Source organism: Colossoma macropomum, unplaced genomic scaffold (assembly GCF_904425465.1).
Source record: "Colossoma macropomum unplaced genomic scaffold, Colossoma_macropomum, whole genome shotgun sequence".
NCBI lineage: Eukaryota > Metazoa > Chordata > Actinopteri > Characiformes > Serrasalmidae > Colossoma > Colossoma macropomum.
The window spans coordinates 2,140,001-2,159,471 of NW_023495515.1; the positions used below are offsets into that span (position 1 = coordinate 2,140,001).

The following is a 19,471-nucleotide window of genomic DNA, read 5'->3' on the forward strand; positions in this document are numbered from 1 at the left end:
AGAAAAAGGGAGAAGAAAAGGGAGAGAGAGAGAGATGCAAGAAGAGAGATAAAGGAGAGAGGGTAGAAGAAAAGGGGATAGAGATGGAAAGAGAGAGAGATACTAAAGAGAGAGAGAGAGAAAGAGAGAGAGAGAGAGAGAAAGAAAAAGAGAGAGAGAGAGAGAAAGAGAGAGAGAGAGAGAGAAAGAAAAAGAGAGAGAGAGAGAGGTATAATGTAGAAATCTGTATAAACACTGATAAGGTTTTATGCTAATGTTGCCCCTCAGACACGACCCACAGAATACAGATCACAACACACACACACACCTACACACACACACACACACACACACACGCACACACACACGCACACACACGCACACACACACACACACACACACACGCACACACACACGCACACACACACACACACACACACACACACACACACACACTTCATACATACACTCAAATGCACACATCTGACCTTCACACACACACAAACAAAGTCCTTCATACACATGTAGTGCTGTGTAAACAGCAGGGAGTTAAATGGACATTCTGGCCTAAAATGAGTTTAATACATAAATTACACTGTAACTCAGCATTATATCATTCAGGATCATCAGCTCAACAAAACTCACCATTTTCTATAGTTTTCATTCGCTAATGTTCTCTAACTCAGCATGCAGATACATCATACAACCACTGGGGGTCCCTGCAGTGTCAACCAGTCCGGACTGCAAACCCAGCCACTGATCTACAGCTAATAAATACAACCAAACTAGCATTCGTTTTATCTGTTACCTTGTTTCTCAAACAAAACCGATCCACTTTCTCCATTGCTAGGATAACTGGAAGACAGTTACTGCAGCTAGACTGCAATTAAACATTCAGGTTACTAGCGGTAATGTTAGCTATCTGGTTCCGTACTTAAAGAGTTGATGCATGAAATCTCTCAGTGTACCTATCTCAAAATCAGAGCACATTACACTATATGGCCAAAAGTATGTGGACACCTGACGCCATACTTATATGCTTGTTGGATACCCCATTCCAAAACTAAGGGCATTAATGTGAAGTTGCCCCAAACTAAAAAAAAGCCCCAGATCATTATCCCTCCTCAGCCATTCATCCATCAGATTGCCAGATAGTGAAGCGTGATTCATCACTCCTGAGAAGGTTTCCACCGCTTCAGAGTCCAGTGGTGGTGAGCTTTACACCCCTCCAGCCAACACTTGGCATTGTGCACAAGGCTTCATTTGATGAACCTCCCAAATATCGCCAATTTTTACATACTACGCTCTGTGATTTTGCGTGGTCTACCGCTTCTTCGCTGAGCTGTCGTAACCCCTAGCTTCCATTTAACAATAATAGCACTTACAGTTGACTAGGGCAGATCTAGCAGGACAGAAATGTCAGACTTTCAGTCACTGAGCTCTTCAGTACATTCTACTGCTAATGTTTGCCTATGGAGACTGCAAGGCTACGTGATTGATTTTATACACCTGCTGGCAACGGGTGTGGCTGAAACACCTAAACTCAATAATTAGGAGGGGTGTCCACAAACTTTTGGCCATATAGTGCAGGTGCTACATCAACTGGACATCAAACTTGACCAAAGCAGCCTTTCTGACAGATAGCGTCTATTGGAATGATGTAGCTTTATGTCAGTTGTTATGTCAGTTGTCATGTGGTCTTATGGATGCTGCCCTATAGTAAAATGGTAGCAAACTTTCTGACATAATGCTGTGAGAGATGCAGTGTAATATTTAGAGGGTAATTATTTGGCTGTCACAGTTGTTGTGATCGCACTCGTTTGTGAGCTGATCTCTCGACTCCCTCGCTCTTTTCTTCTTCTGAATGGAGGAATGTCCTTGAGCACATCAGGCGTGACTTTAATAACGCTCTTATCTGTCCTGCACTCATAAATAAAATATACACCCAGCCTGCCCCGTACAAAAGCGGCGAGGGACGAGGTGCGGCCTTTTCAGCAGAATGAAAGAGAGAAAGAAAAAACAGATCAATTCCTCAATAATGCGCTTATCTAACCAAGGACACCTCTCTGACTGTGTGTGTGTGTGTGTGTGTTCATCCTGGTGTCTATGAGTGTGTATGCACAATACATTTTATGCAGTTTGCACTTTGTGTGGTCTGCACTTTATATAGCCTGCAATTAATTTAGTTTGTGCTTGATGTGTTTTGCACTGCATGTAATCTGAACTTGTGTAGCCTGCATTTAATTTAGTTTGAAATTGATGTGGGTTGCAATTTATGCAGTCTATACTATGTATGTAGTCTGCTCACGATTTAGTCTGCTCTTGATGTAGTTTGTACTTTATGTAGTCTGCACTTCAAATAGTCTGCACTACATGTAGTCTACATGTTATGTTGTCTGCACTACATGCAGTCTGCACTTTACGTTGTCTGCACTGCATGCAGTCTACACTTTATGTTGTCTATACTTTATGTAGTCTGTACTTTATGTAGTCTACATGTTATGTTGTCTGCACTTTATGTAGTTTAAACTACATGCAGTCTACATTTTATGTAGTCTGCACTTTGTTGTCTGCACTATATGCAGTCTATATTTTATGTTGTCTGCACTTTATGTAGCCTGCATTATAAGTAAGCTACATTTTATATTGTCTGTACTTTATGTAGTCTGCACTTTACATAGTCTACACTTTATATTGTCTGTACTTTATGTAGTCTGCACTTTACATAGTCTACACTTTATATTGTCTGTACTTTATGTAGTCTGCACTTTATGTAACTTTATGTGGTCTACACTTTATGTTCTCTGCACTACATGCAGTCTGAACTTTATGTTGACTGCACTTTATGTAGTCTACACCATACGCAGTCTACACTTTATTTTGTCTGTACTACATGCAGTCTAGGCTTTATGTATCCTGCACTTAATACAGTTTGCATTTGTTGTAGTGTGTGCATTCTGTATTCTGCATTATGTGCAGTCTACATTTTATGTTGTCTGCACTTTGTGTGGTCTACACTACATGTAATCTGCACCTGATGTATACTGCGCTTGATGTGTTTTGCACTGTATGTAGTCTGCACTTTGTGTAGCCCGCATTTGATCCAGTTTGAAATTGATGTGGGTTGCAATTTATGCAGTCTATACTATATGTAGACTGCATTTGATGCAGGCTATACTTCATGTAGTCTACGCTTAATTTAGTTTGCTCTTGATGTAGTTTGTACTCTATGTGGTCTGTACTTTATGTAATCTGCATTTTGAAATACATGCAGTCTACACTTTATGCTGTCTGCACTTTATGTAGTCTGCGCTATATGCAGTCTACTCTTTGTGTAGCCTGCATTTAATTTGGTTTGAAATTGATGTGGGTTGCAGTTCATGTGGTCTATACTATATGTAGTCTATATGTAGTCTGCATTTGATGTACTTTATGATGCAGTCTGCATTTGATAATGTAGGCTCCACTTCATGTAGTCTGCACTTGAGGATGTAGTTCTTACGAAACTGGATCTTGTTGTGTGTTATGAGTTTACATTTGTGTCGGTATCTGTATGAGGGGCTCAGTACAGATTTTATGGGCCCCACTGCTGTTGCCACCCTGCACCCCTAATAATAGTTTTATGGTGGGTGTATATGCGTTACTCACATAGTTGATGACTTTGAGCTGAAGTGAAGCGGCATCCAGATCATACAGCTCCCCTGTCAATCAGACCAAACACAACAATTACAGAGAGTAATTGCACAGTAAGATCAGACCAAATCAAACAATTATACATATCCACACAAGATTAACAGACATATAGTCTTATAACAGAGAGAGAGAGAGAGTTTGCTAAATGTACTCTATATAGCATCATGACATTAAATACTATGACATCAGCCATGACATTTACCAGTAACTGTAACATGACACTGTTATACTGGGACACAACCTGCCATGACCACTCATGACAGCATATGACAACTGACTGGTCAGTGTTACTGAATAATTTACTGCATCAGGTACTGATCACTGTTATAAACACTTAATACAGACAGAGACTGCCCCTGGCTCCAAACATACACACACTGAGACAGATAAACTTGTTAGCGTCTACCAGCTCAGGATTAGGAGTGTGTGTGTGTCAGTGATACACGGATTTAGCCAGGGTGTGTGTGTGTGTGTGTGTGTGTGTGTGAGTGTGATAAGAAGGGAGAGCTGTCACCACTGTCGCTCAGAAATCAGAGTGGAAAATTGAGCAGGTGCTCAGAGACTGTGAGAGACGAGCGTTTGAAGGTGTGCATGTGTGCTATGTTGGCTCGTCATGCTTTCGAATAAGCTGTCATCTTTTTGGTTTGCTTTCGGGTCGTCCTGGCCTGTTGTGACTCAATTAGGCTGAATTTAAAGCAAGTGTAGTCGCTTGAAACATACATGAAATGAAATTTCACTTGAGTTGGTTTATTTAAAAAGCCCTGCAATTCACTTGCAACCCATCTGAAACTTAGCCAGAACAGCTGCAACCGTCTCAGGACAGGAAACAATTTTGACGAAACAGCCAATCAAAGCACAGATAACACACCATGTTATCATGTCGAACAGTATTGCTTCAAATGGTGGATTTCACTGGATCAGTAGACAAGAGCATAAACCAGAAGATGGGTTGTTAGATGGCTGAAGTACTTATTTTTTCGTTTTTTTATCTAGATAGATAGATAGATAGATAGATAGATAGATAGATAGACAGACAGATAGATAGACAGATAGATAGCGTTGTATGTAAAAGTTTGGTCAAATTTCAGGTTTTGTTGATTTTATAGGATTTATAGATAACACATCCTCTATAGAGAACAAACATAAACTTGAAAAGTGCAAAATGCAGAGTGATTGCACAGCTTAAGCAGGTTCCCAGGTGGTTGCTAGGTTGTTGAACAGTTACTATGGCATTGTAGGTGGTTGTTATGGTATCCCAGGTGGTTTCAAAGGTGTTGCTGGGTGGTGTTACTAGGTAGTTTCTATAGTGTCCCAGGTGGCTGCTAGGGTGTTACTAAGTGGTTGCTTGTGCCTATTGCCCAAACTTTTGCACATGACTTGCACATAGATAGATAGATAGATAGATAGATAGATAGATAGATAGATAGATGGATGGATGGATGGATGGATGGATGGATGGATGCTACAACCCTACAGCCCTAACACTGCAAATGTAAATAACACCTTGTGGGTGACTTTATATAGCAAGAACTATATGATGTTTCAAAAAAATGAGCTGCCAATTTGTCTATTTCATGTGTTGCAAGCAGCTTTTGTTGTAACTTTCAAGTTGCACAGAAATTACGTTGCATGCAACTTACAACATGCAACTAGTTGCATGAAAGTTTTATCATGTACAGCTTTAGGACTCAACCGTTCAACCATTTTTGACCATATTGAATTATGTCTGATCAGCCCCTTAAAATCGGTATCGGTCACAAATTCTTAAGATCAGCCAGGCACTAATCACTGTATCACTGAGCTTCATGGCAAACAGCTCACGCATGAACTCCAGACGCATTTCTCATATCTACCATCTTGTTTATCTCCTACACAATCAGTAGATCCTCCAGATGACTGACAGACTTTTCCCGCAGTCACTGGTTTATCTCCCACATCTTTCCACTGTATGATCTCGGTGTTTGTTTAATCTTCATTCTGAACTTGTCCTGCTTGTATCCTAACTGCATTATCCGGTGGGGACCAAATGAGAATGGGTTCCTCTTAGAGTTTCTTCCTCATGCTCTTCAGGAGGTTATCCTTTTGAGTCTTGGTTCTTGTCAGCATCTCTTTCTCATGCTCTTCAGGGGGTTCTATATTTGAGTCTTCGTTCCTCTCAGCTTTTCTTCCTCATGCTCTTGAGGAGATTCTCTTTTTAGGTCTTAGTTCCTCTCAGTGTTTCTTCCTCGTGCCCTTCAGGAGGTTCCCCTTATAAGTCTTGGATCCACTCATTTTTTTTTAGGTTTTTACATTAATCACAAGTTGTGGTATATTACGTTAGACTGGGGGAAAAGGCAGCAGATGGCTCCCTGTTATGGAAGAAAATCTAGCGAGTGGACACACTCGGACGCAGTCATGATCGGAGTAGCCTACGCTTACATGGTTACAAAGTGTAGGCTGAAAACCCATTTGTTTTGCCAGATACATAATTAAGTCCCATGGAACCAGAGAAAACGGCAAGCTGACTCCCAAGAAACTGGCACATCCTGTGTTTGGGGAAGGGGAGGGCTACCTCCTGCACTCAGGACCTCATTAGGGACATGGAGGAAGCAGAAAATAAGTGTGTTGTGTCAAGTCGGTCCAGGCAGAGATGACATATCACCTAATTGTTTGGCGACCACAATGTAACCTCCTACAGTTATTATAAACTTGTGTTGGCTGTCCTGTGAAACCAATAAGCATGTCAAGCTGGCCCATAAGGAGCTGACACAAAACTAATCGTTCGGGGACCAAGCAGCCAACTGAGGCGTTTTCTCAAATGCCAAAAATAACTAATAATGCACAGACTGAACAAACAAGTAAGACACCTACAGGAGCAAACAAAGTTAAGTGTTTAGAGACTAAATAGCCGAGCAAGAAACCTTCAAAAAATGGGAGCCAATCGCTCTGAGAACAGACAGCAAAGCAAAAAACCTAAAATAACAAATGTTCTGAAGTTGACCAGCCAAGCGAGAAACTTTAGAACATAAAAACACAGCCAATTTCTAGAAGACCAAACAGCCAGGCAAGTAATCTTGTGAAATAGCACACATAACTAATAATTTGGCGACTAAACATCTCAGTAAGGAATCCTTTGAAATGGTAAACATTGCTAATCATTCAAAGAAGCAAGACAGCTTCTACAATAACAAGTGTAGATAATCATTCTGAGACTGGACAGCCAAACAAGAAGCCTTCAAGAATGGCAAACATACACTATATGAGGTTGAGGTCATGGCTCTGTGCAGGCCACTGGAGTTCCTCCGCACTAAACTCATCAAACCATGTCTTTATGAGGCTTGGAATTGTGCATTTTGATCTTAGGCTTGTGTGTTGCTGCTCAGCCATTGAAACACCTGTCACACAGTTCTTTTGCTGAAGTTTGGAACTCTATAGTCAGTGAGGCAACCTAATATAGGCACTTTACACTTCAGCACTCGGTGGCCCCGCTTGGAGTATTTGGGTGACCTACCACTTCGTGGCTGAGCTGTTGTTGCTCCTAGATGCTTCCATTTCACAATAATAGCACTTACAGTTGTCTGGGGCAGATCTAGCTGGACAGAAATCTCACATGGGATGTGGAAACGGTGGCATCCTATGACAGTGCCATGTTTAAAGTCACCAAGGTCTGCAGGAAGACCCATTCTACTGCTAATGTTCCTTGAAATTGCAAGGCTATGTGCTTGATTTTAACTACCTGTTAGCAGTGGTGGTGGCTAAAACACCTGAACTCAATAATTAGGAGGAGGGTCCACATACGTTTGGCTATAAAGTGCAGCCAACAGTTTGGTGACTAAGCAGCCATGCATAAACAGCCAAGTAAGGACACTTCTAATCATTCAGAGGCCTAGCAAGAAACCTGAAGAGCTAAAAAAAGGAACCTTCAAGAAGGGCAGACATGGCTAATTGTTAGACTGAAAGATCAAGCAAGAAACCTGCTAAAACACAGCTAATTCCTGCGATTTAACAGCTGGAAAAGAATAATCTTGAAAAGACAAAGAATTTATCAAGTGTAGTGCAGTTCATTAGTAAATGCTCAGCACCACAATTTTTGATGTATTGGCTCTGTACATACACATATATTTGGATTTGGACTACACACACCAGTATGAAGGTAACCATTGTAACTTGTAACTTGTAACCATTGTTTTATTTCAAATATGCTGGACTACAGAGCCAAAACAAAATTACTTACCAGCTGTAGGCCTCTGCAAAGTCTACACCATGTTTGACCCTCATTTTATTTACATAATTTAACTTAACTTTCATTTTGCAGCTCATGTGCAGGACAGGAAAAGTCTTAAAGTTTACTGTTTGGCCTGTAAGTAAGTACCCAGCTCCAAATTCATCAAACTGTCCTGACGTAAGATCAGTTTCACATTGTTGTGCTTCTTATGACGTAAAAAAGGGGGAAAAACTGGTTCCGGAACAGCACAGATTGTGCTTGTTTGTGCTAAATGGACAACTGTTACCATTGTCGGCATACCAGAGGCCTGTTTGACGGGGTGTGAGGTCCTGCTCTTGTGATGCCTGCTGTTTCATGATGGGGAGGCTTCTAGCATGTGGTCACTTTTGCTTGGTCACGGCAGGTGAATTTTGTTTATACAATAACAGTCTGGTCAAGATAAGACTGAGGGAGTTCCCCTTGCTGAGAGAGAAGCATGGGCACTCACATGGCGGTCATTGCTTTCACTGTGAAGCTAACCTTTATAAATAGCACTGTGTAACCATAACAGCTAAACACTAATACAATAGCAAAACCCTAAGCATAACATCATATTGATGTGTCCACATTTATAATGTTCTGCTCCAGTTGTTGAACTTACTGAGAGCACTTTGTTAGTTAGATATCCTCTACCCCTGCTTCAATGGTCAGCTTTTGACCACAGAGCCTCTCTTGGCTTGACCAACACCTACAACTCAGCTGTGTCTGATACCTTCATACCAGCACCAAACACGCTCTACCATGCTGTAGTTAAGAATGGTCCACCATCCAAATAATATCTTGTCAGCAGTGGTCCTGTGGTGAGAAACTGACCAGTGAGGTAGAGGGGCGGCTGAAGGGTGGGATAAGAGGGACAGATAATTAGTTCAGCACCAACATTCCCAGATTACCATAGGACTCTCTGTCCCAGATCTGCGCCTTATTCTAACAGGAAAACTAATTAACCAAAGGCTCGACTAAACAGGTACGTTTTTAGCCTAGACTTAAAGATGGAGGCTGTGTCTGAGTCCCGAACACAGACTGGTGGGCTATTCCAAAGCTGGGGGGCTTTGTATGAAAAGGCTCCTCCCCCTGACGTAACTTTATTTATTCTGGGTACTAATAATGAGCAGCACCTTGTGATCTAAGTGGGCGTGTCGGTTGATAATAGGAAATAAGGTCACTGAGGTACTGAGGATCAAGGCCATTCAAAGCTTTATACGCCAGTAGAAGAATCTTGTACTCAATGCGGAATTTAACTGGCAACCAATGTAAGGTACACAACATTGGGCTAATGTGGTCGAATTTCCTGGTTTTGCTGAGAACTCTGGCTGCAGCGTTCTGGACTAACTGAAGCTTGTTAAGGTTTTGGCTGGAACAACCAGAAAGCAGAGCGTTACAGTGATCTAACCTGGACATGATGAAGGCGTGAACTGCATCCTTTCTTAATTTAGCGATGTTACGCAGGTGGAGGAAAGCTATTCTGGTAATATTGGTAATATGCTCATCGAAGGCCAGACTGGGATCAATCGTGACACCATGGCTTTTTACAGATGTGCCTGGTGCAATTGAGAAACTATGGAGATTAAGAGTAAACGTAGGCAGATTATCCCTAGCAGCTTTTGGACCAAGAAGAAGAACTTCTGTTTTGTCCGAGTTTAGTAAGAGGAAGTTACTTGACATCCATTCTTTAAAGTCTTTTACACAGTCCTCTATCTTATTAAGTTCAGTTTTGTCCTCTGGTTTAGCAGGAAATATATAATTGTGTATCATCAGCATAGCAGTGGAAACTGATGCCATGTTTTCTAATGATGGTACCTAGTGGTAGCATATATAAGGTAAATAACATGGGTCCTAAGACAGAGCCCTGTGGAACACCATACTTTACTCTTGTGAGAGCCGATGGTTCACCATTTACATTAACAAACTCATAGCAATCACTAAGGTAAGATTTGAACCAAGAAAGAGCTTTACCTGTCACTCCTACTAGTTTCTCAAGCCTGTCTAATAGAATGGAATGGTCTACTGTGTCAAATGCTGCACTAAGATCGAGTAAAACCAGTAAGGATATGTTTCCTTTATCAGCGGATAATAAAAGATCATTTACAATTTTCACTAACGCTGTTTCGGTACTATGGTGAGGCCTGAAGCCAGACTGAAATTTTTCATATATATTACTCCTATGCAGATGGGAACATAATTGTTTTGCCACGGCTTTCTCTAAGATTTTTGATAAAAAGGGAAGATTTGAAATAGGTCTATATTCTGATAGTTCAGAGGGATCAAGACTAGGTTTCTTAATTAGGGGTTTAATTACAGCTAATTTAAGAGATTTTGGAACATACCCGAGGCTGAGAGAAGAGTTTATTATGGATAGAAAAGGCTTAGTTATTTCTGGCAAAACGTCTTTAAGTAAACCTGTAGGAAGTGGATCTAGTATACAAGTTGTTGTTTTTGTAGATGAAATAATTTGGACGAGCTCTGTTTGTTGGAGTAAAGTAAAAGACTCCAGCGTCTCTGTAGTGGATATTCTGCACTCTAGGTCTAGATTAGGTTTATGGGACGCTGCACTGCAATGCTGCGCATTTTGAATTTTATGCCTAATTGATTCAATTTTATTATCAAAGAAGTTCACGAAGTCATTGCTGCTGTAGGCTGATGGTATCTGGGCTTCAGTAGCTGCTTGATTATTAGTTAATTTAGAGATAATACTGAATAGTAGCCTAGGATTATTCTTGTTATTTCCAATCAATGACGAGAGACTGAGAGGCTGAACGTGCTGACTTTAGTGCTTTTCTATAGTCTATGAGACTCTCCTTCCAGGCAGAATGGAAAACCTCAAGTTTAGTCTGACGCCATTTACGCTCTAATCGCCTAACAGTCTGTTTCATAGCTCGAGTACGGTCATTGTACCATGGAGCCTTTCCTGCCTTATTCTTTTACTTTTTAATGGAGCCACATTTTCTAAAGTAGAGCGAAAAGTGTCCTCCAAACATTTAGTCAGCATATCTAATTCACTAAGTTCAGACGGACAACTAATTAAGGATGAAAGATCTGGAAGGTTTTCAATAAAGCTACTGGGTGTAAACAATGTTATAGTATGTTTAACACTATAGCGTGTGGATGAACATATATTACGACTAAAACTGATTTCATATGACAGTCTGTAACTGAACCGCATGGAAGACCTATATTTATATGGAGCTCATAAAGTGGACGGTGAGTGTACAGGTTAAGAACAGTGAAATTTCATGAGTTCAGCTCATTTACAGCATTATTTAAAGCCCCAAAAAATTTGGGACAGTAAGTGAAGTGCAAATAAAAACAGAAAGATATTTCATTTTTTATCTTTTCAATTTCATCGATTTTGTAAATATATGCTCATTTGAAATTGATGCCTCCAAAAACGTTGGGACAGGAGCCATTTAAGACAAGGAAATGTTGTTAAATGTTCAGAAAACATTGTGCTTGACCCTAAAAAGAACATCCGGCAAAGGCCGAGTCCTTTATGAGCAAGGTTGAGTTGAGACTCGCCACTTTCCCCAAAAAAAAAAATACATCAGCAAATAGTCCAACTGTTTAAGAACAACATTCTTATGAGTGTTTACAAGGATTTTAGGTATTTCTACAGGGCCTCTATGGCGCATAATATCATTGAAAGATTTAGGCAATCCAGAAAAAAATCTCTTTGCGTAAAAAAGCAAGGCCAAAAACTACAACTGAATGTCCGTGACCTTCCACCCCTCAGGTGGCACTGCATTAACATAACTGAACCATAATCCACCGAAATGATATGTTCTAAGCTGTACTGACTCCACACACCCCGTCTCGTCTCCAGGCTTTTATTTTACTGTTCTGTTTAAAACATTCGGTTATGAAAAGGTACAAATACGAACTTTTCACCTGGAAACACTTATTTAAGGTTCACAATCAGACCTTAAAACCACTGTTGGAGCTTTGAGGGAACATTTACACTGTTTGTACCTTGATGAACGAAAAATGTACCTGAACAGAACCTTCATTTCTAACAGTGTACAGCTGCTCTTCAGCTCTCATGAGTCTCTGTAACGTTACTTCCTGCACAGAATAGTTTTTATGTGGCCTTTGCGATGTTGCAAACTTTGCACAGCTTGTGCTGTGATTTTGAATGTGAAATGAGAACATCTTTGTTTGGCTCTCATTCACTCTTTACACATCGTTTAATTAGGCCACTTTCCATGTAATGGTAATTGAATAAAATTGCAGCACCTCATTTGACTCTGTAATTTTATGCAAAAGAAGCTGTGTCCTTGTTAAAATTCAAAAGCTCTTGAAACAGTTATAAATATATTCGGACCACTGGCCTATTTATTCAATTGTCAGTGCAGAGGTGCAAATTCCAGCAGAGAGCAATGCATTCTGGTGTGTTTAGGCCTGTTTGTTTGTTGTAGTCTTTACATTAATATTACATGATGTACAAAGTGCACTATGGCCTTATCCTCCTAAGACATGAGGTTTTATTGTTTAGTTCATTTTGCTATTTGTATCTTGAAACACCTGCTAACTACGTAAAATTAACCTTGGACAGGATGTAGTGAAAAAATGGATGTCCTCACATGAGAACAGCGAGCTTCTTTTTTTGTAACAGTTTAAAAATACTTGCATATAAAAAGCAAGTAGCCGGCAAGGGAATAGAAAAAGTTGCAGACTGAACCTTAAGAAGGACCTGTGCACTGTAAGGTACACCGTAAAGAATGTCAGTGATTTTTTATGTTCTGTGTTAAAGCCAGTAAAATTGTAAATTGTACTGTAAAATTACACACCAAACATACTTTTCTGAAGCGGTAAAAATGGCCACCACCTTCAATATAATTTAGTTTTTTGGTTTTCCATGGACCTTTCTCACAGTCACTGCTGTGATTTGTAGCATTCTTGAACCTCCATCTGCACTGCGTAATTAAGTGGGAATGGAGGGTCACCAGTTTTTAGCCTCCCTCGAAAAGCTTCCTTCAGCCTCAGCCTCAGCCCAGCCAACAGGAGAGCAGTTGGGCATGTCCGGTAGTTCTTTCCAACATGGACAAAATGCTAGTTTTATTAAGCACATCATGCAAGGGTTGAACTTCATAAGCTCCCCGAACGAAAAATGAGTCACCTTGCATGTTAAGGTGGTAGTAACTTCAGGCTCCTGCAGATGCATGAGGATGACTGGGCTATAAATTCATGCGGGGTATGCGACGGGATTCATAGATTGAGAAAAGATGGTACAGTGCAGTGAATGTGAATGTGAAAAGGAGTGATTGTATTTGGGCATGCCAAAGGCCATAGTGTGAAGGAAGTAGCTGAATTTGCAGGTGTATTGAAGCATACATTCATACGGGTCTACCAGCAGTGGTAAAAATCTTAGTCTACCGTAAATTCTCGTCAGAATTGTGGCCGAAAGATGAAAGTGATGGACAGGGGCCACCATGGTGCGTCTGTGAATTTTATGCATTCAATGAGAAAGTAGCTGCTTTCGGACACTGAACCGCAAGGAATCTGCATGTGACAGGTTTTGCAAAGTGGAGGCCGAAAGCTTGACAATAGAAACTAGCACTTATTATGCTTCATTCTTGAGGAGAAAAAGTCCATCTGGTTCAATTCTTCCTACTCAGCCAATGGGAACATTAGTAACATTAACAAGCACCCTGAACACCACAACTAGCAAAGAGACACAACACCATATTTCTACATTTGTGAGTTCACACTGTGTCTTCAACACATATTTGGTAGTATGAGGGAAACCTGATTGAGGGAGGGGAGAGAACTCTGAGAACTTCTTGGGATGGTTTGAAGTCTTGGGAGGTTTCTGCCTGGAGCTAGAAGGCCAGATACCCCTTTTTTAACGGTGGTAGGCCTGATATAGGAATGCGGAATAAGTCAGTGATGGGGAAAACTTGCAAGTGGGGTAGTGGTAGGAATAGTGAAAACTAGTGAAACAGAAGGTAACGATGGGAATTTATAGGGTGCAAGGTTGCAAGGAGGAGGGGTTTCTCTCAAAATCAAAATCCTCTCAAATTTCAGTTATTCCAATACCCCATTCAATGTAAACTACTCACCAAGCTACAGTGGTGAGGGGGTACTTGTCTGTTTCTCAAGGTTTTTATGCAAACCTCATGAAATGTGATGAGCAGGGCAAATGTGGAAACTCAGGTAAGGCTGTTTGGTGGAATTATTGGTGCACTTAGGAACACTTCGCAATAACAAACGCAGAACTTTGAGAATGCAATTTTTTAAACGTTAGAAGAGCTAGTTAGGCTGCATCAATATTGGTGAACCAGAGCAAACACAACAAGTTTATACTTACCTTATACTTTTTACTTAACTAGTGGTAAAGTTTGTTAACATTAGCCTAGCTATTCCATGCTAGCTAGCTATCTAATATTAGCTAGCTATCTAGCAGCATATTAGCTCACCTAGCATAATAACCTGCTGAATAAAACAGATTAGACCAGAAAGAATTCCATGCTGGTGTAAACTGGTTTATGCTAGTCTGGTGCTAGTTTAACCAGTCACCCAGCATTGTCACACTGGTTGACCAGCATACCAGCATTCAAAACCACAACATATGCTGGTCTTGAGGGTGACCAGCTATGCTGGTCTATGCTGGTTTTTCTGGCAAGGTGGTTAAGATAGCTATAATGATGTAGGCTGCTTGGCTAGTTGGAGGTACCAACCTCACTATAGCAATGTCTCTGGGACCTTGGCCCCCTCCACCTGTAACCAAGCCCACCTAAAATGAAATTCTGGCTGTGCCACCGGTTGTGTGGCTGTGAGTGTCTTACCACAAAGCTGCAGAATCTTGCGATCTAATTCTCTGTAGTCTTTTTCCTTTGTGGTGGCGGAGTTGGCTTTGGGTGGTGCATCATGGGATTGGGCTGACGGCCATGTTGAGGTCCTCTGTAGTGCCTGCACTCTTTTACAGGCTACGGTAAGCTAGCAGGAACACACAGAACATACAAAAGGCAATCAGAATATACAGGCTAGAAGAAAGGAAAATAGAGGCCTCCTACAAAGTAATCATGAAAGCTCTAGCCCCAGTGTGTCCGGCTAGATTTCTGCTAGATTATCTCGACTGGGCATATTCCAAAAGAGCTGCTATGGACTCTGAAAATTACACATTGTTCAGCTGAGATAGGAAATGATCTGCCATCAAAGTCACTTTAGTTACCCCTTATGGTGCCTTTTTTGCTATTGAAAACTGTTTTTGGAAAGGCCTTCATCTCATTCCCAGGGGCTTTTTTATTTCCATCTTTGTTATTTTTCTCCAGAAAGGTCATTCCTTTCTCTCTCTTGCTCACTTTCTCTTGTTATCGCTCTCTCTCTCTATCATCCTACCCTCTCTCTCGAGATTGCTCGTTCTGTGTCTCCCTCTCTCTCTCCCTTCAGCCCTCTTTCTACTTGAAGTCTCTTCACTTAGGGCACCCTGTGGAGAAGCCGAAGTCAGCCCTTGTTCAACGAGACTCTGTAGATGGCATGGCTCCAAACAAAGCAAATGCATGATGACACCGGCACACAGTCCTTTTACTGCTAAAGCTTTTGGCTTTTGCTGCCTCTCTCCAGAGCAACTTCACCCAGAGATGAGGACTTGAGTCCCAGACCCTGCGACTTGAGTTGCTAATGTATAAACATGCAATGCAACTCATGCTTAACTTATGCCTTGCAACTCAACTCAGACGTTAAAGCATATGACCCCTAACTCGACTCAGACTTCAAAGTTTATATCTTGCAACTCAATGCAGACTTCAAAGCTGATGAGTCCCAACTTAACTCAGACTTCAAAGCTTATGAGCAACAACTCAACTCTGACTTCAGAGCTTAGGAGTCACGACTCAGCTCAGACTTCAAAGCTTATGACCTGCAACTGGCAACTGAATTCAGACTTCAAATCTTAGGAGTCACAACTCAACTGATGCTTTAAAGTGTATGACCTGCAATTCAACTCAGACTTTAAAGCTTATGACCCACAACTCAACTCAGACTTTGAAGCTAATGAGTCACAACTTAACTCAGACTTCAATGCCTATCACTAGCACCTGAATTCAGACTTCAAATCTAAAGAGTCACAACTCAACTGATGCTTTAGAGTTTATTACTGAAAATTCAATACAGACCTCAAAGTTTATGACTCGCAACTTAACTCTGATAACTCAAATCTTATCACTTGCATCTCGAACGTCAAAGCTTGTGAGCCACAACTCAATTCGGACATCTACGCTTATGACACGCAACATGACTCATGCTGAAAAGCATTCAATTCACAACTCAGCTAAAACTTCAAAGCTTATGACTCACAACTCAACTCAGACTTCAAGGTTTATGAGTCGCAACTCAACTCAGACTTTAAAGCTTATTACCTGCAACTGCAAAGCTTCAGACTCACAACTCAACTACAATGTTTGACTTGCAACTCAGCTGAGACTCAAAGCTTCACTATTTGTATTGGACTTCTTATTCATATATTTGTGACTCAAGGCTGCATACAGAAATAAATATTATTGTCAAATCTTTTCTGTTCCAGAAATCGTGTCAATACAAAAATCAAATTATCTTGAATTCCTAACAATGTGCAAATACAATTGCTCAGATCTTGATTTGGACTCTGCAGCTAGGGACTCTGGAATCGATTTAGACTGTATATCTATTGACTCCAAACATGATTCGGTCTCTATGGCTAGGGAATCTGAACTCGCTTCAGACTCCACGGATAAGGACTCGGACCCCATTTAGAATGTACAGTTAAGGACTCTGGACATGACTCGGATTCTGTGGCTAAGGACTCTGGACTCAATTCAGACTCTACAGATAGGGATAATGGCTTGATTTGAAGTCTACAGCTAGAGACTCTGGACTTGACAGTCAATAGTCAGGGACTCCGGACTTGACTTTGTCCCTACAGATAAGAACTCTGGACTTGACTTGGACTTTGCACCCAGGGACTCTGGACTCCATTCATATTTCACAGCCAGAAACTCTGGACCTGACTCAGAATGGGTAAAGACTTTAGACTTCACCCAGATTCTATGGCACATTTGCAGAAAAGGTTGGGCCTGGATTAACACTTGGCCTTACAAGAGCTTCAACCCAAAGGCCTGAGGCCAACTGGGGACTCTTGGGCCTCAGAAAGAATCTTGAAGTGATCAAGACCAAAATGACTTCATCTTACAATTTGGTAATATGCACAACACAACAAAGAGGAATGAAGGGGTTCTTGATAGCTCTGCAATGATGCAGAACTTGGCACTAATAAGGCTTTTTCTGTTGCCCAAGGCTTGTCATGCTGTAAACTTTAATGGGTAAGGTCATTCTTAAACAAGGGTGTCCAACCTTTTTTCAAAGAGGGCCAGACTGTATTGTGTCAAAATACCCAAGGGCTGAAATATTATTCATACACATACATTATCTAAGCTGCTTATCCTTCACGAGGAGTGCTGAAGCCTGTCCCAACAGTCATTGGATGGAAAGCAGGAAACACCCTGGACAGGTCACCAGTCCATCCCAGGACAAAATATCACTACATCCCTGTATAAAAGATCTTGATCTTTCATTACTGGATTTCTCCAAGCAATTTGGATCGGCAAGCAAAGAATTAAACTGTTTGAGAGTAACAATAATACATGTGTATTCCAATTCAAGTGTTTCCATCAAAAACATAATTTATGAAACAAACTAAATAAAAAAAACTATATATTTTTTTCTTTTTGTTAGATCAAAGTCTTTACATACCAAATAAATGCAGCAACTGCATTCAGAAATCAAATTAAATAAGATTAAACAGCATAAAGCAGTAAGAGAGATAACGTTAGTTATACTGAATCAAGCTCAATGAGTTATTGTTCAATCTTAAAGGGTTAATATTTGCAGAACTACTGAATTGCCCTGATAAGAAGTTGGTGCTGTGAGGCTCAGGTAGTTTGCAGTTGCTTTAGATTGTCTACCCTCTCCTCAATATCTAGTTTAATATCCATGCTTTGTTTCATGTCTATTGATATTGATTTCTTTAGTCTTTTGAAATAAGAGGCTTAAGCCTTTGTTTTGGCTCTCGATGAAAAAGTTTTCAAATTTCAAAATTTCATTTCGTCACAATCGCCGGTTCTCCGTGTTCAAGTTGAAGATCGCAGAAGACGCAATCATGACTAAACGTCATTCGGTAAATGAAGCTGCAGGTCTAGTCAGAGAAAAAAGGCTCTTAAACTTTAGCTAACCTAGTTACCACAATGTGGTGCGTTATGCTGTAACTTTACAGCACTGCTGCCACCATCAGGTGAAAGAAATAACTGCAATGTACTGGCTGTTGGGCCACTTATCACACACTCTAAAACAGAAGCCAAATCTGTCGGTAGGCTCCATTTGGCCCTAACGCTGGACTCTGGACGTCCTTGTTCTAAAGCATTGCTGTTTAGTAGATCCTTGCCAGAACAGCACCCAGAAAAACTGCAATTATACATTTCATCACACCTTGATTAATGTGTGTCCCCAAGTGTGTGTGTCAGCCAGAAATATCAGTAGAAGTATAGATGCCTGAGAATATTTCATCAGAATTTTGGCATTTGTGCTGAATCTGGGACCAATTTTCAGACTAGTGAGGCCGGTTCATGGAAACATCTGGGAGAGGTGACGAGATGGAAAGAAGTTCCGCAGACAAAGTGTGAATCCATAAACACATTTAAAACATGTCATCATCAGTTGAGTCAAACAGCACTGACTTCATATGAATGTCAGAGTCCTGGAAGAAAACAAGGAATGATCAAAATGGGAATGACCTCCCATAATTTGCTATGTATACAACTTTGATCTCTCCATACTCTACCTCCTGAGCAGATCACCAGATGGATGGATGGGAAAAGATGAAAATTACTTGCAGGGATCAAACAGTTGGTTTTAACAGCCAGTGACCGTCAAATTATCCAGAAAAAATGTATGAAATACATGACTGTGCCTCTCTATAATTCAAGAAGAATCTTGTCAAGTAAAATATCTGAAATATAGTCAAGAAATCTAATATTTTTCCTGTTGAGATTGTTGTAAGCTTAATTTAAGATTGTTTATCTTATTTCTAAACATTTTTTATTTGCTTTAAATAATTTTATGTAGTAAAATAATTGATTGTTTTAAGAAATGTGCTGGAAAAAAAGCGTGGAAAAATGACATCATTGGTCACGTCACACGAATGCTGCTTAAAATTTCAGTACCCCAACTTAAAACACCTTCCTGCATCCCTGTCTTAGACATCCTATTATGTCCTAACCAGTTAGAGGTTCCTATCATCAGTGCTGTGAAGAAAAGTCGGCAAGCTCCTCTACAATGTACCATTTCAAACTGCACTAAATGACTTTTTCAACTGCGCAGAAATTTTGTAAATCTGAAATTCCCAAAGGATTTCAATGGATTTCCATCAAATCACAGTAAGCAATTCAGCCCTGACTCCCACCACACTAGCAAAAACCAAAAACCACTACACCATGGAGGTTTATGGAGGCTAAGCTAGAGTTCGCTTTGCTGAAATGGAAAGATGTAAGAGCAATGATGCGGGAAAACAAGAACAACAGCTTCCATCTGCTC

General features: G+C 40.6%; 1 protein-coding gene across 5 annotated transcripts in view; it reads right to left on the reverse strand.

The window, feature by feature from the left end:
* The window catches only part of LOC118802288 (cGMP-dependent 3',5'-cyclic phosphodiesterase), a 259,355-nt gene that overhangs the window by 45,567 nt on the left and 194,317 nt on the right, over nucleotides 1-19,471 (reverse strand). For all 5 annotated transcript variants that reach the window (XM_036562782.1, XM_036562785.1, XM_036562781.1 and 2 more), the window contains 2 exons: nucleotides 14,695-14,845; nucleotides 3,628-3,680 (listed from right to left, as the gene is read on the reverse strand). In XM_036562782.1, coding sequence (XP_036418675.1) covers nucleotides 3,628-3,680; nucleotides 14,695-14,845 — 204 coding nt within the window. The remainder of the gene's footprint in view (nucleotides 1-3,627; nucleotides 3,681-14,694; nucleotides 14,846-19,471) is intronic.